This window comes from Bufo gargarizans, chromosome 1, assembly GCF_014858855.1.
Source record: "Bufo gargarizans isolate SCDJY-AF-19 chromosome 1, ASM1485885v1, whole genome shotgun sequence".
In the NCBI taxonomy this organism is placed as follows: Eukaryota; Metazoa; Chordata; class Amphibia; order Anura; family Bufonidae; genus Bufo; species Bufo gargarizans.
Genome location: NC_058080.1, coordinates 746,638,597 through 746,664,999, shown reverse-complemented (window position 1 = coordinate 746,664,999; position 26,403 = coordinate 746,638,597). Strand labels below are relative to the sequence as shown.

The 26,403-nt window shown below is 46.2% G+C and overlaps 1 protein-coding gene across 1 annotated transcript in view; it reads left to right on the top strand.

Annotated features, from left to right (window-relative positions):
• The window catches only part of LOC122930529 (zinc finger protein 569-like), a 58,775-nt gene extending 32,651 nt beyond the window's left edge, over positions 1 to 26,124 (top strand). The window contains exons 4-7 of the mRNA XM_044283998.1: positions 398 to 711; positions 934 to 1,084; positions 11,445 to 11,496; positions 23,637 to 26,124. Of these exons, the coding sequence (XP_044139933.1) occupies positions 398 to 711; positions 934 to 1,084; positions 11,445 to 11,496; positions 23,637 to 24,766 (1,647 nt within the window). The 3' untranslated portion in view covers positions 24,767 to 26,124. The remainder of the gene's footprint in view (positions 1 to 397; positions 712 to 933; positions 1,085 to 11,444; positions 11,497 to 23,636) is intronic.
• Positions 26,125 to 26,403: the final 279 nt, after the last annotated feature.

Here is a 26,403-nt window from a genome sequence, read left to right as displayed (position 1 = left end):
GTGTACAGTAACATGTTTCGGGCTACAGAATCCAGCCCTTCATCAAGACATAACACACATATTAAAACCATTCCTTTTTATGTCCAACCCCCTCTAATCAGCAAAATGTCCGCACCTGGAGCCTGGAATGGGAACCATTCAGCGGTCCAGGGGAGCAGATCCAGTGGGGCCTTGATGACAACTGAATGAACTGGAGGTCCTGATCAAGCCCTTTTACCAGGAAACGCAGACTTGCCCACTGATAGTCCGGGCACTCGCTATTGTGAAGGATGGATGTGTGCCTGTACCCTGCCTCAATATTGAAGACTGTGAGTTAACCTTTCCTGGGAATACCTTGCTGGCCAAAGTTTATGTGTCCGAAGGGGATATCCCTTGACGAAGGGGCTTCACACTACAGGCAGATAGGAGATTAGCCTGGACCTATGCTGTAGAGGTCCATCAAAGGGAGACCCCGACAGTGGAGTGGAACAGTCAAGTGATCATGGCCCAGATGAGGGTGGACTGCAAGACCCTGACTCCAGGACAACAGAAGTTGCTGGAAGACACACTTTGGGAATTTCAGGAGGCATTCTCGAGACATGATGAGGACTTCGCGTGTGCTTCCACCATAAAACACGAAATCCCCACCGGCGATGCTGCACCAATCAGGGAACGTTACCGGCAAATCCCGCCTAAAATGTACCGGGAGGTGAAGGATATAGTGGCCAGCATGTTGGAAAACCAGGTGATCCAGGAGAGTCAAAGTCCTTGGGCTGCTCCAGTAGTCTTGGTGCAGAAAAAAGATGGGAGTTTCCGGTTCTGCATGGATTATCAGAAGCTGAATGCCCATCATTCGAGGATGCCTACCCTCTTCCCCGGATTGAGGAGTCTTTGTCTACCCTGAGTCATGCAAAGTTCTTCTTGACTCTGGACCTGGCCAGTGGCTATTGACAGGTACCGGTGGCCAAGAAGACAAGTGAAGACGGCCTTCATCCCACCTATGGGACCCTACGAGTTCAACCAGATGCCATTCGGCCTGTCCAATGCCCCGGGAAAATTCCAGCGGTTGATGGAGCACTGTCTGGGAGATCTCAACTTTGAGTCGGTATTGATATACCTAGATGACATAGTAGTGTTTGGGGCCTCCTTTCAGGATCACCTCCCAAAGCTGCGACAGGTCCTAGGATGGCTGCGAGATTAATCCTACGAAGTGCCAACTGTTTCGACAGCAGATAGAATATTTGGGACATTTGGTCACCCAGCAGGGGGTAAAGCTGCCCCCCAACAAGGTGGAGGCCATCCAGAAGTGGCCCCAGCCGAGTACACTACGAGAGGTGTGGGCGTTTGTGGGACTGGCCAACTACTACAGGAGGTTTATACCCAAATGTGATCATTTGGTGAGCCCGCTAAATGAGTTATTAAGGGGAACTGCACGGGGCCCAAAGAATCGTCCCATCGAGTGGGAACCCCGGCAACAAGAGGCCTTTGAAGCAGTGAAGGAGGCGCTGACCAGTACACCGATTCTGGCTTATGCGCGGTTCGACACCCCATTTCTGCTGTATACTGACGGAAGTCTACATGGTCTGGGGTAGACGTGAGAGAGTTATTGCCGATGGCAGCCGGTCTCTGAGGGAGTCAGAGCACAATCCTGACATCAATAGCTCTTTTAAATTGGAACTATTGGCACTGGTGTGGACCATGACCGAAAGGTTCGCTGAGTACCTGGCAGGTGCAGAGGTGACCGTGAAGACGGAGACCAACTCATTAGCACATCTGGAGAATGCCAAGCTCGGTTCGGTTGAGCAGAGGTTGTTGTCTATCATTTATAAGTACCAATACCGCATCAATTTCTAGTCAGGTAGGGAGAATGGCAACACCGACACACTCTCCCGAGTCCCTGTGGGGTTGTCGGCTCAGAGTGTCGATGAGGAGCTAGAGGACACTGAAACTCCTTACCTTGGTCGATTACCCATGGCACATTCAAGTGGGGTGGCGTCCGGTATTCCAATGATGCTGGGAAAGACGTTGGCTAATTGGGAGAGGGTCCAGAATGGCTGCCCGGACCTGTGGTAGGTGAAAGAATGGGTCCGAACCAAGAACTGGCCTCGGCCAGAAGAGCAGGCTCGTCTGACTTCAGAGGGCCAAAAGTTGTTGAGGCAGTGGGATAAGCTGACTGTTACCCAGAACCTCCTGTGTCGGACCAAATATTTACAGTCAGAGCTGCAGTATCAGCAACAGATTGTCATCCCAATGTCATTGGGACTGGAGGCCGCCTGAGAAGCCTATGAGAGGGGTGCCCATTTCGGAAGTGACAAAACGTTCAAGTGGCTCCAACGGCTGGTATACTGCCAAGATATGGCCGACATGCTGGCCGAGGCATGTCTTAAGAGTACTGAACAGCAGGCTCCTGTCCAGGCCTTCCGGACCTCAGCGCCCCTAGAGCTCCTTATGATCGATTAGGTACAGATTGGGTACTCTACCTCGGGACACTCATACTGTTTAGCCATGACAGATCATTTTACAAAGTATGTGGTGGCTGTACCCACCAGAGACCAGACAGCAGAGTTGGCCGTGAAAGCGGTCTGCAAACACTTTATACAGGTGTTCGGGTGTCCACAGAGGATACATTCGGACCAGAGGGCATGTTTTCAGGGTACTCTAATGAATGAGTTGTACCAACTGTATGGGATCGAACGTTCCCGCATCACCCCGTATCACCCCCAGGGAAACGGGGCATGCGAGCGTTTCAACCCGCACCTTGCTCCAGATGCTGCAGACTCTGGAGGACCACCAAAAGGCTCAGTAGCCTATAGAAAATAGACAATATTCATCTTTTAGCAATTAGCTAAATGTCTATAAATTCATACGTTTGTTCATCATAGATCCATGTATATTCTGTGAAAAAAACGCACCCATGCATGTTGCGTTATTGATGCGGCATATGTTCGTTTTTTCTCTTACCATTGGTTTGGTGAACAATATCATGGATAATTAATAGAACATTGGATATGCACGGTCTGATTACACTAAACTCAAACAATCCTGTGTAGAATATGAATCAAGGGTACAATAAGATTAATATAAAAATGATACTTTAAAATCAAGTATAGATCAATATAAAAGCAATAAAGATAAAAATATCAAAAAATTTTAAAATATTGAAAATATTTAGGTGCGTTTTTTTCACAGAATATTGTCACGGTGGTGAGTGGGGAAAACCCCCCACCGTGCAATAGCTGCTGCTGCAACGCCAGATAGCAGGGAACAGGGAGCTGGTCACCTCCTCACGTAACCCTAAGCGCTCTCCCTGGACTCCTAGCGTATGAGCCGCCTCATAAGGTAAGGGGGCTCATACTCTCCAACCTAGGACCCTGCTATCCCTGCTACACCCTAGGCCTGATGACAGGGCAGAGAATGCCTGTGCATCCTCGACACGGATGACTGGCGTCTCCAGAGGCCCAGTAGCTGACAGGATGCAAGGCAATGGGGGAAGCCGTACGGCAGGTAAGACACAAAGCACAATAACAATGTTATCTACTCTTACCTGCCGCAGCCAAGATGGAAAGAGGCTCCGGGCTGGGAAACCCACGGTCTTGCCTTCGCTTAACCCCTCCGGGTAAGCACGCCCCTTTCGGAGCCATCACACACCATAATCAAACCTCTCAGACAAAACCCACACCACAACTACATACACCAGGTGGGGAGAGGAATGACAAACACACCGGAGGGGACAACAGACACAGCAAGGGAAACAGAATAATAAATAAGGGTGGCTCACACAGACAGGATTACAAACAGCCCAGGAGCAGAGCTCCACACCAAGCTGAGCCAAATCCCAACTGAACCTTCAGACTCCAACACACCAACCTTATAAGGAGGCCTGAGGTCACACCCACACAGAGACACACCCAATGTTCACAACACACAGAAGGGGATTAACCCTTCCAACACCAGTGGAAGGGAAGACAGCAACTAAAAGGGGAAGTGCATACAACTCAAACCCTGTGGACACCAAACAGGGAATGTGCACACATATAAAACACGTTGCCAAGGGCAACCGCACGCATGACTGTTGTCCGCGACAACCGCACCTGAGGCAACCACTAAGTGCCCCCAGCTGCGGTTGACGAACTCCAAAACGCGGGCAACCGCATGCGGCTCCCAAGGAGTCACAACCAAGACCGAGGGTCGTGACACTCCCTCCCCTGAAAAAAGCCCCCCCCAACCGAAAAGGGAGGCTGGTGGGACCAAACAACAGGGAGGGGGGGGAGGGGCAATGCCTAAAAACCACCAGTGTCTCCCTCCAGAGCTGCCGCCAACAAACCTGGACCGTACACAACAGCCCCAGGTTGCCAGCCAACAAAGCAGACTGGAAGGGAGAACAACTGAAGGCACTGCCGGATAGATGCCCGTAACTCCCCCCGGAACTGCCGCCAACAGACCTGGACCGTACACAACAGTCCCCAGGTCGCCAGCCAACAAAGCAGTCCGGAGGAGGAAAACAGGACACCGCGTCCAACTCAGGTGGACGTTCCTACTCCAGGTCGCTGCCAGCAGACACTCCCCAACCAGCACACCTTCCGGAACACCGAAGGAATGCTGCCAGCAGACGACCAGAGATAGGAACCCTGAGAGGGACGAGGGGTCACCAACACGGACACGGTTAGCAAGGTGGCGGGGGAAAGCCACCAACCGTGCCGTTAACGGCGAACCCCATAACGCTCTCCCTCCGGAGAACGTGCATGCACCCCAACGGCCTATGGAGGTGCATGCTCCACCCTCTTTCGAGGGACCTGCGACTGCGGAGCCATTATTTATTATTATGTCACGGTGGTGAGTGGGGAAAACCCCCCACCGTGCAATAGCTGCTGCTGCAACGCCAGATAGCAGGGAACAGGGAGCTGGTCACCTCCTCACGTAACCCTAAGCGCTCTCCCTGGACTCCTAGCGTATGAGCCGCCTCATAAGGTAAGGGGGCTCATACTCTCCAACCTAGGACCCTGCTATCCCTGCTACACCCTAGGCCTGATGACAGGGCAGAGAATGCCTGTGCATCCTCGACACGGATGACTGGCGTCTCCAGAGGCCCAGTAGCTGACAGGATGCAAGGCAATGGGGGAAGCCGTACGGCAGGTAAGACACAAAGCACAATAACAATGTTATCTACTCTTACCTGCCGCAGCCAAGATGGAAAGAGGCTCCGGGCTGGGAAACCCACGGTCTTGCCTTCGCTTAACCCCTCCGGGTAAGCACGCCCCTTTCGGAGCCATCACACACCATAATCAAACCTCTCAGACAAAACCCACACCACAACTACATACACCAGGTGGGGAGAGGAATGACAAACACACCGGAGGGGACAACAGACACAGCAAGGGAAACAGAATAATAAATAAGGGTGGCTCACACAGACAGGATTACAAACAGCCCAGGAGCAGAGCTCCACACCAAGCTGAGCCAAATCCCAACTGAACCTTCAGACTCCAACACACCAACCTTATAAGGAGGCCTGAGGTCACACCCACACAGAGACACACCCAATGTTCACAACACACAGAAGGGGATTAACCCTTCCAACACCAGTGGAAGGGAAGACAGCAACTAAAAGGGGAAGTGCATACAACTCAAACCCTGTGGACACCAAACAGGGAATGTGCACACATATAAAACACGTTGCCAAGGGCAACCGCACGCATGACTGTTGTCCGCGACAACCGCACCTGAGGCAACCACTAAGTGCCCCCAGCTGCGGTTGACAAACTCCAAAACGCGGGCAACCGCATGCGGCTCCCAAGGAGTCACGACCAAGACCGAGGGTCGTGACAAATATACATGGATCTATGATGAACAAACGTATGAAATTATAGACATTTAGCTAATTGATAAAAGATGAATATTGTCTATTTTTATACCTATGTATGTTGTTGTATAGCAATTATAGTCACCTGTACTAACATACCAATCTGAGTGACTCCATATGCCCTACAAACCGGATCTGATGCTCGACAATTAGCCAATGAGACCATGAATCACGTAAAAGTTCTACTATAAAAGAGGGGATCTGAGAGGGGGATGTTTACCACTGAGGAAGGGGTGAACGCTAGTACCCCAAAACGCGTCTGGTGCCACATCCCCCGCTATCTTCTGCTTAGAGATACATTACCTACTATCGACTGCCATTGACCAGAAGTACGCTACCTTATATCGATGAAATTTACCAACATAGTCTTTTCGAGGACAAACGAACAGAGGGCTGGCAACCATTGGCCCACGTGTCGATTAAAAAGTTCTTCAGCGTGGTCTTCATCTGTAAGAATCTCCCGATAATAGAGTGCTACAACAACGGAGCCACGATTAGGGAGTGGAAATATCCTGAGGTCTGGCAGAAGTTTGAAGTCGTTTCAGAGGCAAATAATTACTTGCAAGTTGTTTAGTAGCGGGACACGCTACCTACCCTGTTTTAGCGGGACACCGCTACCTACCCTGTTTTAGCGGGACGCCGCTGTATTCAGGTGTGGGCACATAATGACATGAACTTTCATCCATGCTCCAGGACAGATTGGTCTCGATAATATCTAAAGCTAATCCATCGATTTTTTACAGTATCGATTTTTCCCAGTGGACATTTATCTTTTCTACAAATATTGGGTCGATTGTTTTAAAGGTTTTTTATGCCGAATTCTGGCATTCCATGGTGACTCCACACCAGAGCCAATACCATGGGGATTGCCTCCATTTTGATTGTTGTAAACTATTGACTTATTGTATTGATATCTATTGTTGCCAACATACAGAGGCAACTGTTTTGCGCTGTTGACATTTTATGCTGCTGTCCTTTACCCTTTTATTGATTGCTGACCTATAGCATAAATAAATATAATCTTCTTTGTAACTACACGGTCCCGGATTTCTTTGAGTGCCCTGTCCACATTTTATATATTATCTCTTTTATTCGAGTGAGTGTTCTCGTTTGAACAGGAGCACCTTCTTTAGTGTCCGAGTTTCCTAGTGCGATATCTTAACCACTGATCGGAAGATGCGCGACTACAAGTGCACGCTGCTGATGGCATTCCCACCTGACAGCGGGGGCACAGTGGAAGCACAAGACGAAGGCAGAGGAGGAGGAAGAGGTCGCCAACGCAGCTAGGGCACCACCAGCACCTGAGAAGGCAGGGTTAGCATGGCCAACATGTGGAAAAGCTTTGTCAGCCTTGGAGGTGCTGACCTGCCCTGCAGCCAGTGTATAGTGTGAACGTGTGTTTAGCACGACAGAGAGCATTATCACAGGCCGCAGCCAATGTGGACAAGCTTACGTTTATTAAAATGAACCAGGCATGGATCCCACAGGACTTGTCCGTACCTTGTGCAGAATAGACATTTATACCAGCCTCAACCATCCATTCTTGTACTCAAGTGCACTTATTCTTAGTTTTATTTTGTTATATGTCCCAAACACAAATCAGTGTTGGCTACCTATTCCTCCTTCTCCGCTGCTTCCACCTACACCGCCATGTCAACCTACACCGCCACATCCACCCATCCACCGCCTCCTCAACCTCCTACTCCTAGATCCAGATTATTTTTAATTTTTCTGTATTTTATGTTATTTTAAGTCATTTCCCTATCCACATTTGTTTGCAGAATACTTGCCATGCTCTTAAGCACATTTTGATGCCTTTTGCAGCCCTCTAGCCCTTTCCAGGACTATTTTAGAGCCATTTTAGGGCTCTAAAGTTCAGGTCCCCATTGACTTCAATGGGGTTCGGGGTCAAGTTCGGGTCCCGAACGCGAACATTTTTTTCAAGTTCAGCCGAACTCGTGGAACCCGAACATCCAGGTGTCCGCTCAACTCTACTCAGGAGGTGAGGGGCGTCCATGATACGGATTTGGGTTTTACGGTGATATTAAACTATTACAAGGATTAAATATGAAATACACATAAAAACCTTACTCATCTGTTTCAATTTATTGGGCAAAATTAATTGTAGCTGATCCCATACCACAAAGGGTTAAGCAGGTCCTTAGGGAGAATGGAGCTGAGACAATTCACTGTGAATCAGATAAATCCCATCATAGTTCCGGACCTGACCACCAGGGGGCGAGAGGTCCGTACCGGGCATGGGAAACAGACTGTAGAGTCCGCTATTCCCCATACTGGGCAAGGAACAGGTCCGTATGGTGCATGGAGTTTAGACACAACCCTGGAGGAATGGCTGATACCAGAGAGAACAAGAGCCCTGACTACCGACCAGGACCTGCCCAGTATCTGCTGCACTGCCAGAGCTGAAGGACCTGGGGTGATGTCATCGTCATGTGATCCGTGCAGGGGGTGGGGCTCATCAGCAAGGATCACATGACAGTGACGTCATCCATTTCCGCTTCTCTCCACTGCTGAGCCCCGCCCCCTGTACTGATCACATGACAATAACATCACCCCAGGTCCTTCACCACCTGGTATCTTTGCCACTGCTGAGCCCTGGCCCCTGGCCTGATCACATGACAGTGACGTCACCCCAAGTCCTTCAGCTCTGGCAGTGCAGCAGATACTGGGCAGCTCCTGGTCGGTAGTCACTGCTGAGCCCCGCCCCCTGCACTGATCACATGACAGTGACGTCACCCCAGGTCCTTCAGCTCTGGCAGTGCAGCAGATACTGGGCAGGTCCTGGTCGGTAGTCAGGGCTCTTGTTCTCTCTGGTATCAGCCATTCCTCCAGCCTGCAGGTAAGATGAGCTGTGAGGAGACAGTGTGGTGGAGAGCTCAGACATGTCACCTCTGGAGAGTCTCCTCCATTACACACAAGGAATCCTTCTCCGCTCCTCAGCTTAGTATGATGGGGGAGGAGTAGTGGGGATAGTGGGGGTTGTCATCATTCGCTGCTGAACAAAAGAATCTGCTCCGTGTGAATGAGGGTTTTCACTGCCAGGATCTTAGATATACACGGAGCTCAGAGTCTCCTGCCTACACACACTGCACTGCAAGGAATCCTTCTCCGCTCCTCAGCTTAGTATGATGAGGGAGGAGTAGTGGGGATAATGGGGGTTGTCATCATTCGCTGGCCCCTGACTGTCCTGGTGAGGGGCCCCTGCCTCCAGGAGGAGAATGAATGGAGCGGGGCCCGGCCTGAGCTCAGCTCTCTCCAGTCTCTTCTCTAGGAGTTCTGGACACAGCTGAGCACAGCCCAGAGGTGGGACCTGCATCTATCAGACATTTATCTCCTGTGGAGCCACCAGAGATCTCCATGTTGGGGCCCCTGGAATCCATGTGGTGGGGGCTCTGAGAAGCGGGCCCCTCCAGGCTCAGGAAGTGCGGTTCTGGAGGTGACATCTGGTCTTGTCCCCTGGATGATTTCCTCTCCTCTTCTCATAAAGGCGCCTGCAGCACTAGAAGCCTCCAGCTCCTCCAGTTCTCTCCTCTTCTCCTGAATGACCACCAAGGATGGACAGGAAGGAGATCAGCAGAAGAATATTAGACCTCACCTTGGAGATCATCTCCCTGCTGAGCGGAGAGGTAAACTTTTCGAGATTTCTCTCCTCTTTATTGTATTCTGTAACAAGTCAGACATCGGGGAGGAGAATCCATCATAGGAAGTGATAGGAAGAGTCCAGGGTCCTGGAGAACGGCCTCCAGACCTTCCAAGTGATGGAGAACCTAAAGATCAGCCCCCAATATGGTGAGTGATGTGTCATGTGACCAGTGACCAATAGTCATGTTGTAGGAGCCATGAGGAGGTAAGTAGGCACGTTGTACCAGGAGGAGAGGGCCGGAAGAGAGCACATGGCCCCTGAAGGGTTTATTCCCTAAGTGTCTCTCTCCATCCACAGGAGTACACAATAGTGAAGAAGACATCGGGGGACTGTGTGACTCCCATCATCCATCTCCAGGAGTCAGGAGGGCGGAGCAGGACCCCTCACCCCATCACAGAGCCTCCCCCTCACCCCCTGATACATGAGCAGAAGATCCTAGAACTCACCCACAAGATGATGGAGCTGCTGACTGGAGAGGTGACACTGCTGGGAATGCTGGGAAATTCTCCAGTAACAGCACTGGAGGGTCTGGGTGATGACGGTGTCATTGTGTTGTCAGGTTCCTATAAGGTGTCAGGACGTCACTGTCTATTTCTCCATGGAGGAGTGGGAGTATATAGAAGGACACAAGGACCTGTACAAGGAGGCCATGATGGAGGAGCACCAGCCTCTTATATCACAGGGTAAGAGCCGTCATGTGCAGTGTATACACGTGTGTGCAGTGACATGTAATGGAGGAGCACCAGCCTCTTATATCACAGGGTAAGAGCCGTCATGTGCAGTGTATACACGTGTGTGCAGTGACATGTAATGGTAGAGCACCAGCCTCTTATATCACAAGGTAAGAGCCGTCATGTGCAGTGTATACACGTGTGTGCAGTGACATGTAATGGAGGAGCTCCAGCCTCTTATATCACAAGGTAAGACCCGTCATGTGCAGTGTATACACGTGTGTGCAGTGACATGTAATGGAGGAGCACCAGCCTCTTATATCACAGGGTAAGAGCCGTCATGTGCAGTGTATACACGTGTGTGCAGTGACATGTAATGGAGGAGCACCAGCCTCTTATATCACAGGGTAAGAGCCGTCATGTGCAGTGTATACACGTGTGTGCAGTGACATGTAATGGTAGAGCACCAGCCTCTTATATCACAAGGTAAGAGCCGTCATGTGCAGTGTATACACGTGTGTGCAGTGACATGTAATGGAGGAGCTCCAGCCTCTTATATCACAAAGTAAGACCCGTCATGTGCAGTGTATACACGTGTGTGCAGTGACATGTAATGGAGGAGCACCAGCCTCTTATATCACAGGGTAAGAGCCGTCATGTGCAGTGTGTACACGTGTGTGCAGTGACATGTAATGGAGAAGCACCAGCCTCTTATATCACAAGGTAAGAGCCGTCATGTGCAGTGTATACATTGTAGATTATACATGGAGCTTCTGGGCAATGTCCGCCCCTGTGTGACTGTATAGAGCCTGACGTCGGAGCTTCTGTCAGAGGGAGATTTCAGGAAACCCTCCAGTGTTATCTCCTCCGATCACTAAACCTAGAAGTGAAGGAGCTGAGAGAAGAGTCTGATCTATAGACAGATCTACAGGAGGCCATGTATTCAGTCACTGTGTGCTTGTGTCTCCACAGATGGATCCAGGAGGAGAAATCCACCAGAGAGATGTCCCCGTCCTCTGTATTCCCAGGACTGCCCAGAGGAGAAGGTCCCAGAGAACCCTCAGGTAGATGGAGCTGAGCCCTATACACATCTATATAGGGGGGTCCTGCAGTCATAGAAGGGGTCATAGATTGTGGGGGTCTCTTATGTGGATCTGTTAGATTTTCCACCTGTCTGCTGTATTGTACTGAATTGTTACAGATGACAAATCAGGGGGAAGATCTGACTGATATTAAAGTGGAGGATGAAGAAGAGAGGATGGTGGGCGATCCCCCGTGTAAGAGTGAGGTGGAGGAGGACATTCCAGGAGATGTCACCACAGGTATGGAATCATGAATGGGGAAAGTGACTTCAGGTTCTGTCCTTGGTGCCTTCAGGGCAGGAGGAGAATCTGATCACCGGCTGCTGCTCTTTGATTGGAGATGTCTCCATCACATCATGGAGTGTTCCCCTTATCCAGCTGACGGCGATCTCTGATCAGATTCTTCTCTGATCCCGGCTGTTCCTGCAGGACATGACGGTCAGTCACATCCACACACCCACTGGGCATTACGGGGGCACAGATTTTGTGTCTGCGCTATCCTGGTGGATACATGTACGCCATTGTGCAAGAATTACATGACATCAGTGACCTACGTGTACCTCATTGTGCAGGAAAGGGTTAAGCGTCATGTTGGGATCATTTGGATGTGGTTCTACATCCTAAGTTATAAAATCACTACAGCGGATACACAGGGGACAGATCCCGCTAGTTGTTCTGCTCACAGGATATTCACATCACCTGAGGAAACATCTGACTGGTTTCACCTTCTGCCTTGATAAGAAGTAGTTGTTCCTTCCATCTTTCAGGCCGTCTACAGTCTGCTATGTGACTGCCTGGTACTGATCCGATATGGCGCCCAGACCTGTCATTAGGCCAGAGGCACGGCTTAATAGGCTGCCGGTCAGTGTACTGCTTCCAGGCTGTGCTGCTGTGGAGAGCGGCACAATCCAAAACATTAATATATAAAAGTGCGGGGGGCACGCAATGTCAAGGCCATATGGACCCCTGAAATCTCTTATTGCATATACTCCAATATAAATATAATAAAACCAAGCTCGAATATACTAAAAACACTAGGCTCAAATATTATATGAGCATGCCCATAAACGGTGGTAGACAGTGGTTGTGCTACAGTACCGCGAGCATAGACCGCTATATTCCTATCTCTATAGTTCACTATTCATGTCCATAGACGGTAGTAGACAATCATTTATAGGTACGATGCTGATCCAGATCATAATCTTACATTATTCCACTTGATTAGAGTCCTCCTCCTCTTTTAGTTCTCAAACTGTGTCCACAATCTCTAACAGTCGGTTAATGCTGTGTCCGACCGCGCATTCACCTCATGAGTCCCGATATATAAGCCGCCATTTAGCTGTATGCAACAGATCGATAAAATGAGATTTCAGCGCCAGTGTTTGTACTTTACCTCTCTATGTTGTGCTTGTTCGTGTTCGGTCTTGTGTCGTCTCAGGAGTAGTTCTTCCTCTTTTTACCTACGCGGCGTCCCACATGATCCCGCCGTCTCCTCGCGGCGTCCCACGTGATCCCGCCGTCTCCTCGCGGCGTCCCACGTGATCCCGCTGTCTCCTCGCGGCGTCCCACGTGATCCCGCTGTCTCCTCGCGGCGTCCCACGTGATCCCGCTGTCTCCTCGCGGCGTCCCACGTGATCCCGCCGTCTCCTCGCGGCGTCCCACGTGATCCCGCCGTCTCCTCGCGGCGTCCCACGTGATCCCGCCGTCTCCTCGCGGCGTCCCACGTGATCCTGCCGTCTCCTCGCGGCGTCCCACGTGATCCCGCCGTCTCCTCGCGGCGTCCCACGTGATCCCACCGTCTCCTCGCGGCATCCCACGTGATCCCGCCGTCTCCTTGTGGCATCACACGTGACGGAGGCAGGTAGCAGAGCGTATCCTCTGGGTCCTAACTTTTCGCCGCTCCGCTGCAATAATAAACACAATCGGTGTGCCGGACTTCTTAATCTCCGGATTCCCACAAGCTATCCCTATGTTGGGGCCACACGAGTGGAGTATAGGTTCCTTACTGTCCCAAACGCGTTTCGGGGCTACAACATGCCCCTTCCTCAGTGGTTAGATAGTAAATGAACCGGCATTCCTTTTATAGGGTAAATACCCAGTATCGCAATCTTCGCTGGGATAGTCAGCAGTCCTCAGGATATGGATCCTAGGTCCCGATTCTGGCCCACGTTCACGGCTATAGCTCCATCTTTCTCACTATATTATTTACATAATTTGCTCTCTTTGTCGGGCGTGATCAGTACACATTACTGCAGTATACAATGTGTATAAAAGTCATATAAGGTTCACATAAAATCTGTTCACATAAAATGCAGTTCTTGACAGGATTCCTATATCACCGATCATACAATTATCAGGATTCGTGATCAAACATACATTTAATAGGTTCTAATTAGACCTAAAAGCAACAATGTCGACGAAATATAATGACACGTGATCTCGAAGATGTCTGCATGGAGAGATGAGGCGGAGAAGAGAATACCAGTGTTTTATTGTAATCCTAAAACACACAAGGCTTTGAATACACCGCCGGGAAGACCCACTGTCTCGGGTATCAGTTCGATATCCTGTACTTTGTCTCGATACAGCCGGCCGTGAGGAGCTCACCGTCATATATCAGGGATACTACAGATATAGTTAGAATTCTGGAAGAAATGGAGTGGAATGAAGAATGGATTCTTGGCACGTTGGATGGAAGTTCTCTCCATACGATCATAGATCGCTCATTAGGCCTAGAAGCCCTTCAGAAACAATTTCCGACAAACAGCCCAATAGAAAACAGCAATTCTCCTTTCTGCTTTAACCACTTTCCGTCCGCCCATAGGATATAAACGTCCTATCGGTGGACCTCTATTTCTGAAAGCACGTTTTAAAACGTCCGTTCAGAAATAGCAGCTGCACGCTAATCGTGCAGCTGCTGATCGGGTTGCCCGCTGTCAGTGACAGCAGGGCAACCCAGAGATAAGGCAGGGACAGTTCCCAGGTGTCCCTGCCTTCTGGATCGCTGCAGACACAGCACTCACCGAGCGCTGTGTATGCAGAGCAGGAAGCGATATGCGCTTCCTGTTCCGGCCCGGCGGTCATGTGACCGCCGGGACCGGAGAGTGCAGTAGCTGTGTGAGGTCTCTCACAGACCTCGATCAGCCCTGCTCTGAGGCTGTACAGCGCAGTATTGTGCTGTACAGCCTCTCTGGGGGGTGCAATTTCTTCTGTAACTGGGGCTACTATGTCAGCCCCAGTTACAGGAGAAATTAACAGTGAAAAAGAAAATAAAAAGTGAAGCAAATGTCCCCCAGAGGTCTTGTATGACCTTATGGGGGACGAAAAGTATAAAAAAAAAATAAAGGGTTGAAAAAATAAAATAAAAAAAAGTTTCACATTTAAAAAAAAAAAGGTCCCCAAGTAAGGAATAAAAAAAAAAAATTTAAAAATAAAATAAAATAGACATATTTGGTATTGCCGCGTCCGTAAAAACCAGCTCTATAAAAATATAATGAGCTAACCCCTCAGATGAACACCGTAAAAAAAAACTGTGTCAAAACAAGCAATTTTTGTCACCTTGCATCATAAAAGGTGCAACACCAAGTGATCAAAAACGCATATGTCCCACAAAATGGTACCAATAAAACCGTCACCTCATCCCGCAAAAAATGAGACCCTACATAAGAAAATCTCTCAAAAAATAAAAAAAACTATAGCTCTTAGAACATGGAGACACTAAAACATAATTTTTTTGTTTCAAAAATGCTAATAAATGAGAAAAAGTATACATATTAGGTATCGCCACGTCCGTAACAATCTGCTCTATAAAAATGTCACTTGACTGAACCCCTCAGGTGAACGCTGTAAAAATAAATAAATAGAAACTGTGCTAAAACAACCAATTTTTTGGTCACCTTGCCCCATTTAGTGTTATAATGAATGATCAAAAAATCATATGTACCCAAAAATAGTACTAATAAAACTGGCACCTTATCCCCTAGTTTCCAAAATGGGGTCACTTCTTGGGAGTTTCTACTGTAAGGGTGCATCAGGGGGCTTCAAATGGGACATGGCATCTAAAAACCATGTGGAGTTCCTTTTCTTCTGCGCCCTGCCGTGTGCTCATACAGCAGTTTATGACCACATGTGGGGTGTTTCTGTAAACCGCAGAATCTGGGTAATAAATATTGAGTTTTGTTTGGCTGTTAACCATCGATGTGTTAAAGAAAAAATTGGATTAAAATGGAAAATCTGCCAACAAAGTGAAATTTGATCTCCATTTTCCTTTAATTCTTGTGGAACGCATAAAGGGTTAACAAAGTTTGTAAAATCGGTTTTGAATACCTTGAGGGGCGTAGTTTCTACAATGGGGTCATTTATGGGGGTATCCACCATGTAGGCCCCACAAAGTGACTTCAGACCTGAACTGGTCCTTATAAAGTGGGTTTTGGCAATTTTCTTAAAAATTTGAAGAATTTCTTCTAAACTTCTAAGCCTTCTAACGTCCTAAAAAAATTAAATGACATTTCCAAAATGATGCCAACATAAAGTAGACATATGGGGAATGTTAAGTAATAAATATTTTATGAGGTATCACTTTCTGTTTTAAAAGCAGAGAAATTGAAATTTAGAAAATTGTGAATTTTTCAAATATTTGGGTAAATTTGGGATTTTTTCATAAATAAAGGTGAAATATTTTGACTCAAATTTATGACTATCATGAAGTAAAATGTGTCACGAGAAAACAATCTCTGAATGACTTGGATAAATAAAGGCGTTCCAAAGTTATTACCACATAAAGTGAGACATGTCAGTTTTGCAAAATTAGGCCTGGTCAGGAAGGGGGCAAATGGCCCAGATTGGAAGTGGTTAAGGAGTGAGGTGTGAACTCGCCCACAGTTAGTTTGTGTTTGACAGAGAGTTTTACGTACAGCAGAAAGGACGGCCATGGGGACCAGATTCGCCCCCAGCTATGCAAATTTATTTATGGCGTAATGGGAGGCGGATATGATCCAACCGAGGCTGGGGACGGATCTGCTCCTGTGGCGTCGTTCTAGGGACGATATAGTGTTTATTCGGACGGACACGGCGGAATCGCTGGACTGTTTCTTGCAGGATGTTAATAGGAATCTAAAGTTTACGTCGACCATTAGCAAGACAGATTTCAGGCATGTAGAGCGGCGCCCAGGGACCCCCCTGCACTTACTGTTATACCTGGGCGCCGCTCCGTTCTCCCGGTAAAGCCTCCGGTATCTTCACAGTTAGGCTCCACCCAGGGGAACCTGCCGGCGCCTCCTTCTCCCATGCTGTAGCGCTGGCCAATCATAGCGATCAGCTCATAGCCTGAGAGGCTTTTTTTTTCTTTCAGGCTATGAGCTGAGCGCTGTGATTGGCCAGCGCTACAGCCTGGGAGAAGGAGACGCCGGCAGGTTCCCCTGGGTGGAGCCTAACTATGAAGATACCGGAGGCTATACCGGGAGAACGGAGCGGCGCCCAGGTATAACAGTAAGTGCAGGGGGGTCCCTGGGCGCCGCTCTACATGCCTGTATAGTTAGTTTAGATGTTTTATTCTGGTGAAAGGTCCTCTTTAAAACGAATTAGTACCTATTAAATGTATGTTAGATCACGAATCCTGATAAAGAGAAAAGTAGAAACGCAAATGTATCGCTATATGAACAAACGCATGAAAAACGCACAGATTTATATGTGATATTGTGTATGATCGGTGATATAGGAATCATGTCAAGAACTGCATTTTATGTGAATATAGTCTTATCTGGATTTTATGTGAACCGTATATGACTTTTATATACATTGTATAATGCAGTAATGTGTACTGATCACGCCCGACAAAGAGAGCAAAGGATGTAAATAATATAGTGGGAAAGATGGAGCTATAGCCGTGAACGTGGGCCAGAATCGGGACCTAGGATCCATATCCTGAGGACTGCTGACTATCCCAGCGAACATTGCGATACTGGGTATTTACCCTATAAAAGGAATGCCGTTTCATTTACTGTCTAACCACTGAGGACGGGGCATGTTGTAGCCCCGAAACGCGGTTGGTAAAGGACAGTGAGGAACCTATACTCCACTCGTGTGGCCCCAACACAGGGGTAGCTTCTGGGAATCCGGAGATTAAGATGTCCGGCACACCGATTGCGTTATTGCAGCGGAGCGGCAAAAAGTTAGGACCCAGAGGATACGCTCTGCTACCTGCCTCAGTCACGTGGAACGCCACGAGGAGACGGCGGGATCACGTGGGACGCCGCGTAGGTCCTGGCAGGCCAAAAGAGGAAGAACTACTCCTGAGACGACACAAGACCGAACGCGAACAACCACAACATAGAGAGGTAAAGTACAAACGCTGGCGCTGAAATCTCATTTTATCAATGATCTGTTGCATACAGCTAAATGGCGGCTTATATATCGGGACTGATGAGGTGAATGCGCGGTCGGACACAGCATTAACCGACTGTTAGAGATTGTGGACACAGTTTGAGAACTAAAAGAGGAGGAGGACGCTAATCAAGTGGAATAATGTAAGATTATGATCTGGATCAGCATCGTACCTATAAATGATTGTCTACTACCGTCTATGGACATGAATAGTGAACTATAGAGATAGCGGTCTATGCTCGCGGTACTGTAGCACATTGACTGTCTACCACCACTCAGGTAGTGATCAGCCGGCACTCCGTCAACAGGCGTGGTGCACGCGTCCGAGATAACAATCTCACGTGTACTGGAGGAAAAGATCTTCTTGCGCAAGAAGATACAGTGAGTGCCGGTCTTTTCCTCCTGACTACCACCACTGTCTACCACCGCTTATGGGCATGTTCATATAATATTTGAGCTTAGTGTTTTTAGTATATTCGCGCTTGGTTTTATTATAATTATATTTTTATATAGTTGAGTATATGCAATAAAAGATTTCAGCGGTCCATATGGCCTTGATATTGAGCGCCCCCCGTACTTTTATATATTTAGGTTTGTTGGTTACAGGCGTGGGGTGAGCCAGTGGGGTGTGCACCTTCTCCATTCCCGTTTTGGCAGGTGAGCCACTTATATTTCAATTTTTACATCCAAAACATTATACAAACAATCAAAGAATGGCAGCTTCAGGTCCCCTGGAGGACAAGAAATAAGATTCTCTTCATATTAAAAGTAAATTAGAATCTTATTAAAAAGAGGAAACCCCCAAAATGTACATAAAGTAACCCCCTTTCTAAAATGAAAATATTTCTGTTCTATAAAAAAAATCTAGGTACCTTGTTCTGGTGCAATCAAAACGACTGGACATGAACAAATGACTTTTATTTCACGTCCAATTCTGACAAATCAGAAGAGTCGATAGGAACAATAAATTCACCCCAAATCTTCAGATTGCTCTGAAAAGTTGTGTCTGACACTCTGGGGTCTCCTAGGACAGCATCCAGCCCTTCCAAGCTCTCTGCCGGCGTAGGCAGCATACTGACTCATCGTACAGAGACCAGTGCTGTATGGAGACTTACTGGAAGTACTCCATGGTATGGAGATCTATTGGTAATGCTACATGGGAGATGAATATGCAAAGAGACATCTCCCAAGGAAGAGAACCATCTCACCATCGCTACTTCTTGGAAGTGTCTCTCTAGGAGTCAAAATCTGACTTTACAACAAACCTTGTAATTTGATGGGGAGATATAGCAAGCCTGATATCCATCCATAGGTATCTTCCATGGGAGAAACCTCTTTGCATATTTGTTACCGATTAAGCATTGCCAATAAGTCTCGATACAGGCCTGGTCAGTTTATGGAGATTCAGCGACCTCCCTACGCTGCATTTTTAAGGCATCGCACCCAGCCAGCCAGAATCCTACTCCGTATTGATGAAGGACAAGCACCCAAAACAACTGTCTACAGATGGATATCTGACCTGGCTATGTTCCCTTGTCAAATCCCAAGGCTTGTTGTATAGTAGGATTTTGACTCGTAGGAAGCCACTTCCAAAAGGTAAAAGGTGGCGCTAGCGAGATGGTTCTCTCCCTTGGGAGATAGATACCTGTTTGCATGTTTGTTTCCCATTGCATATTGCCAATACCAGTAAATCTCCATACAGAACTGGTCACTTTAAGGAGATTTAGCACCTACCTAAGCCACGTTCAAGGTATCGCACCCATGTTCAAAAACATTTAAAAAATTATCCCTTATTGGGGGAAGATACCTACCCCGGCTCATACAGTAGTAGCAGAAGACGCAATAACACTCAGTACTCAGTACAGTATGGAACCTGACGGACAGGAGATGTGAATCTGCATAATTGGCATTAGCCAGGGATGTGTGTGGATATCCTCACCAATCCATGCTCGATTTATTTTTTATTTTTTTCAAAGATTTTTTTTCTGCTCCGGTATGAAGACACCATCTGCAGTGCTGCACACTCTCTGACCGTACACTGGAGGCTGCACAAGGCAGTACACTAATAGCAAACTAGTCCAGTTCCAGCCCTGTTACAGTCTGCTGACCCAGATGTCCATGGGGTTATCAAACAGGGTATTTGACAGGGAAGGGGCAGAGCCCAGGTACGAGTGAACCTGGTTGTTCAGGCGGTTTGTATCCGTTTCCTGATGTGCATCAGGTTGGCGCATCAGGAAACGGATTAAGCTACCTCAGGAGAGGTAACAGAGACAGCGGCAGAGTGGTGACTCATTAGGGATGGAGACGGGCTTCCTGGTCAGAAACATGGGTGTCAGGCATCTCCTTACCAAAATCCGAGTCAAGGTTGGTAGAAAGAGTAACCTGGTAATACAATGATTTTGCCTTCCTTTTCCTGAGAGTATACAGGACGGATGTTGTTTTTCTTAAAAATAATGGTAGCTTTGCATCCTCCATCAATAAATCATTTGCCTGAAGGCAGTGAAATCCACTAAGTGGTGTGGCAGCGGCTGCACCACCAGCAGCTTGGCAAGGTGGATGTTCAGTTTTCACACAAGCGGATCGCTGGGCACGTATGGTTGTTACCTGCTCACACTTTCTGTTATGGATGACTGACGATGAAGCAGCGAACAGGAAGGAGGAGTTGTTTGAGCAGGAGAAGCAATAGCCGATGATGTTTTTGATGATTAACACCATACTGCTTCTGGATGTGGCCTGGCTACTAGAATGATGATTGGCAGAAGGAGGACTGTTTTTCTCACACTGGTGGCCAGTGTTCTGGCCACGTCTTATTTGTGGCCTGCAGAGCTCGCTCACTGCAATGGTTTTGGTAGCTGGCACCAATCTTTTGAAAAATTTCCACACGGGAGATGGCCATGCAGAGTCGCCACCATCCAAGCTTGACCTGGGTCTGACAGCTGTTGAGACTGCACCAATAACTGCAGTGACATTGCCTTCTTCCGCAATAGTTTTGTAGAAACAAATGGTCATTTGGACAGTCTACTACAATAGATGGTAAGTGTGATGCAGGAATATAAGTCAGGTGGTACATTAGTCTGTGCTAAATGGAATTGTTGTAATAAATCAGATTTTTAGAAAAAAAAATTGTGCAATTAGAAAGAGACTGCAGTATAACTGTGACATAGAAAAACATGTCATGTACACTAGGCTGACCGAGGAATGGAATCTTTGTAAATCAATTTTGTAATTTTTTTAAAGAAAAATGACTATCTGCCATCACTGTGCAGAAACATTCCCACAAAGTAGTTAAACAGAGCCGCCACCAGCAACACTAACATTTCTGCCACCAGCTTGCCCTACTTCTGGCAGCTTTTGAACCTGTACCCACAGCAGCGGCATCGGACGTAGTAAACTACAATATAACAGTGAGTGACACAGAATGTAATGTCCGGTTCACTAGTCTGTGATTAATGGAATTTTAGTGATTGCATTTTGAAAAAACTTTTAAAACCGTGAAGCCAAACGCAGCTGGTCCACTTGTATTACTGATGAATGGAATTTTTATAATAACATTTAAAAAAAAAAAATTTTAAATGCCCATTTGGAGACAAAAAATATATGCTGAAACTTCTGGGGAAAAATGTGCTGTTGGACAATATCCACTGCAATGATGTTGACAAAAAAAATCTGCAGCCAGTACATGGCTCCTGCACACCAGAAAAAAGGCATACTATTACAAAGCAAGCACAGGATTGCCCATGGCGGGAGGCAGCAAAGCAACACACAGAACCCCATATGACCCTTTTTACTGTCACCAGCTAAAACCTCTCTCTATAAATGAATGAAATCAATCCATCTAAGTAAATATCTAAATGATTTCCCATCAGACCCTGAACTCGCTGATAACTTTCTTTTTTCAAGTTGCTGAGAGGTCCTGCCTCATCCATGTCCAAGCTCAGAATAATTTCCTTGTTTGTGATCATAGTACCTATGACATGTCCATATCGTTCTTTCTGATTGGCTGAGGCTGACTGCAAGGCATTATGGGAGAGCCCCCCAGGGCAGGGACTCTCCCAGGGTCTTGTGATCACCCCTGCTCTGCTGTGCTCACTACTGTACTGTGAAATGTAAAATGTTGGATGCCATTTTGAGCAATTTTATGAATCAAATTTGTAGAAGATGAATTTGTAGATTACCGAATTCATTCACGAAGTCTCACACGACTCCGGGTGAGATGAATTTTGCCTATACGGAGACAATACATTTTAATGCGTTACAGAGACAGCATTAAAACTGAAGTGTTCCAACGAATCGACTTTGGATCTCTGATCCAAAGCTTCATTCACTCAACTCTAATTATCAGGAAGCTCCGATGTCACATGTGATTATTGTACAGACACAGAAGTCTCAGTGATGGTCACCTGCACTCACAGGACACGTCATTACCTCCACCGTCTTAATTCTTGATAGGACCCTCGTTCCCCTTAGAACCTCCTGAATTCTTTGTGTAATGGACCCAACAAGGTGCTGGAAACCCTTTATTATAGGTTCTGATTGATGACCTCACTCTGTCTATTCCACTGCATCCTACAGATGTCTATAAACCTGAGGTCTGGTGACTGTGCGGCCATTAGGTCACACAGACCACATTGTCATGTCCGTAAATTCAGCCTGAGACGTGCCCCTTAAAGAGCGTCATGACATATCATCTTGTTAAATGTAGACTGTGGCCATGATTAAATTGTTGATAACAATGTTAAAGAGGATCTCTCACTAGATTTCATAATACAAACTGCTTGTAGTATTAAACAGATCTCTTAGACCTGATGAGGCCGGTGTACTTGTTTTGAAATTCCATCTCAGAATGCTAATATTAAAGTGAGAAAGTAAGATCGCTCATGAGTCCTATATTCACAAGCTGTACTCAGTCTCTTCCCACTGTTGCTCCTGATATCTCACACATGCGCAGTGCAGGCTGCAGTCCTCATAGCTGTGTAGTAAAGAAAAGCAGCAGATGCAATTAGAAGCTGTAATTTTACACTGAATCTCCTGCTGGAAGACGGGCACATTCTCACTAAAGAGCGAGGGAGTCTGAAGCTTGTACTGAGCATTGTGAGATTTCAGCAGCAGCAGCAGACGAGGATGTACACTTAAAAGAGCTTGTGAATTAAGCTTTAGGTGGGTATTATGACATGGATTCTTCTAGTGAGGACATCAGCATCATCAGGTCTAAGATCTATTTCTAATCATTACAGTTTGTGTTGAGGAATGTGGTGATGGATGCTTGTCTGTCATATATGTGTTGACAAACCGCGAGGCTGGTGTCCAGACATGGGCTGTTCAAATTCAGAGTTTTATCAAATCTTGACTTACATAGAAACATAGAATGTGTCGGCAGATAAGAACCATTTGGCCCATCTAGTCTGCCCAATATACTGAATACTATGGATAGCCCCTGGCCCTATCTTATATGAAGGATGGCCTTATGCCTATCCCATGCATGCTTAAACTCCTTCACTGTATTTGCAGCTGCCACTTCTGCAGGAAGGCTATTCCATGCATCCACCACTCTCTCAGTAAAGTAATACTTCCTGATATTACTGTATATAATAAAAGTTGTGATCAGGTGTAAACCAAAAGCTTGGACTCTATCAGGACGTCAGCAAATGTTATAGAAAGCTTTATACGATGAAATAACAAATGCAGTTTTTGGTGCATTTTGTTTTTGCCACAATAAGTGGAATGAATGGATTTTACAGCTCCTTCCTGCTGGATCCACTTCCAGCCTAACAGGAACTTTATAAGTTTGTCTGCTTTTTTTTATTTTTATTTAAAATTGTTTTATTTTCAATTTAAGAAAACAATACACGGTACACGTTTGACATTAAGGCGTCTAACATGACGCATTCAGTAGTGCATATACAATACATTATGAATGCAAGGAGATTCCTGATAAGTGACAGTACAAGTAACATTTTGGTAAAATATAAAACTTGAAATTTACATTTTTATATTAGCAGAAATTCCCAGTAAGAGTTCTGAGGATGAAGCTATAATGCAGCGCTCTTCAGGAGAAAACCTTAATGTTAATCCAGGACTTCACAGTACAGAATTATCATATAATGAGGAAACTTTTCCTGAACAATCGCGCGTGGTTATCACAGATATGGCTCGGGAATTGGGTAAAAGACTTCAGTGTGGTAAACAGTTCACAAAAAGCTTGGACCTTTCTACACAAAAAAGAACTTACACAGAGAAGAAGCCATACTCCTGTTCAGAATGTGGGAAGTGCTTCACATATAAATCTAATTTTATTATTCATGAGAGAATTCACACAGGAGAGAAGCCATATTCATGTTTAGAATGTGGGAAATGTTTTACACACAAATCAGATCTTGTTAAACATGAGAGAAGTCACACAGGAGAGAAGCCATATTCATGTTCAGAATGTGGGAAATGTTTTACACAGAAAGCACATCTTATTACACATGAGAGAAGCCACACAGGAGAGAAGCCATATTCATGTTCAGAATGTGGAAAATGTTTTACACACAAATCAGTCCTTGTTAAACATCATAGATTTCACACAGGAGACAAACCATATTCATGTTCAGAATGTGGGAAATGTTTTACACAGAAATCACATCTTATTACACATGAAAGAAGTCACACAGGAGAAAAGCCTTATTCATGTTCAGAATGTGGGAAATGTTTTACAATTAAATCAGTCCTTGTTAAACATCATAGATGTCACACAGGAGACAAACCATATTCATGTTCAGAATGTGGGAAATGTTTTACACAGAAATCAAATCTTGTTACACATCAGAGATTTCACACAGGAGACACACCATATTCATGTTCAGAATGTGGGAAATGTTTTACAAATAAATCACATCTTGTTACACACGAGAGAAGTCACACAGGAGAGAAGCCGTATTCATGTTCAGAATGTGGGAAATGTTTTAGAAGTAAAACACATCTTGTTATTCATGAGAGAATTCACACAGGAGACACACCATATTCATGTTTAGAATGTGGGAAATGTTTTACACAAAAATCAGGTCTCGTTAGCCATGAGAAAAGTCACAAAGGAGAGAAACCATTTTCACATATTTTAACATATCATCAAGTTATTGATGGACCTTAAACAGCCAATAAGAATATTTTTATTTTTGATTACAATTATTCTGGATCTCCCAGATGACCAAATTAATATTTCTCTGATGTAAACTGTGACTGAGATCCACAAAGGAAAAGTGTTGTGGATATAAGGAAGAGAAGAAGAGCTTTGTTTACTTCCAGAGCAGTGAAGATGAATTGTCCCCATGAACCTTGCTTCTTATCACTGTATTCACACCTCCACCCACACTGCGGGAGAGTCCAGAGTGACATGGGGAGAAGTAACGACGCTCCATGGAATTGTTTTAACAGTATTTAAATGGACTCTCCAGACATTTTGGGAGATCAATCCTTTCTTCTGTCCTGTGGAAAAAATATGTTTTAGTTAGAACTCGTCCACGAGTTGTGCCGCCAATGCTGCAGTCTCTGCTTCGCTCACACAGGCTGGGGGCTCTTCCTCCTATGTCCTGACCAGATTATATTAACCAGATAATATTAAATGCAAGTGAACAGGAAAGGAACATATCCAGTCAAGATTCTCAGGCCTGTGGCCGTGCAGCAGAGTCTGCTTTTAAATGAGGGGTTTTCTAAAAAACCAAAAACAAACAGGAGATCCCTTATAAAGATAAAAGGAAATTTTATATTTGTGCCAAGAAATGTTGATGAATTATTGGTATTTTGTATGTCTCAGATAAGTTCTGTCCGGTAGGTCGCCCGCTCATTTATGCTCTGCTTGTTGAAGATCTAATACATGTAATACAATTTCTTCTTTTTAACAACATCTTTTATTAGATTTTCTCAATACAATTCTGACCCCGGGTGTGAGATGTAATAAAAATAAAGGAAAAGTATGTAAAATATACAACTGCACAAGAGCAACTCAGTTATACAGCTATATGGTCACAATATAATCAAACTATTTATCTCTGGGAGATTCACAGTTTTCATTTCAGGTTGTATATGTGACATAGTGATGTGGGAGGGAACACCACACCGACCACAGGATGGAAGGGAAAAGGAACTAGGCCTCAAAGCTAGGGAGAGGGAAACGGGCACGACCTATGGAAACCCTAATCCTAGCCCTGACTCCTATCCGTATGAACGGACCTTGAGGGTAGGAATGTTTATAGACTGTAACCTAAGACCCTGAAAACCCTGAATCGCCCTAGAATAATGTCTGGGCTTGATACGGCCTGTTCCTTCCAATATATAAGAACCAGCGTCTCCCTGAGGCTTAGTAACAAAAGACAGAGGGGAAACCACAAAATATGAAAGAGAAGTAACACTTAAATTCTGAAGTACCGTATTTTTCGCCCTATAAGGCCCATAAGACGCACCTAGGTTTTTGAGGAGGAAAATAGGAAAAAATATATTTTGAACCAAACTGTGTGCTTTTAGTGGGTTTTGAACTAATGGTGTTCTGTGGATGACACTATTATGGGGGATCTGTGATTGGCACTGTTATCGGGGTATCTGTGGATGGCATCACACTGCTATGGGGGGAGATCTGTGGATGACACATATATAGCACCTTATGCTATGTGTCATCCACAGATCCCACCCATAACAGTGTCCCTGTGTAGTAAATTACCCCCAATACAGGCATTTGGTTTTGTAATGGCAGCAGGGCCCTGCCCTGAACAGTCACTGTATTCTATTACCCCT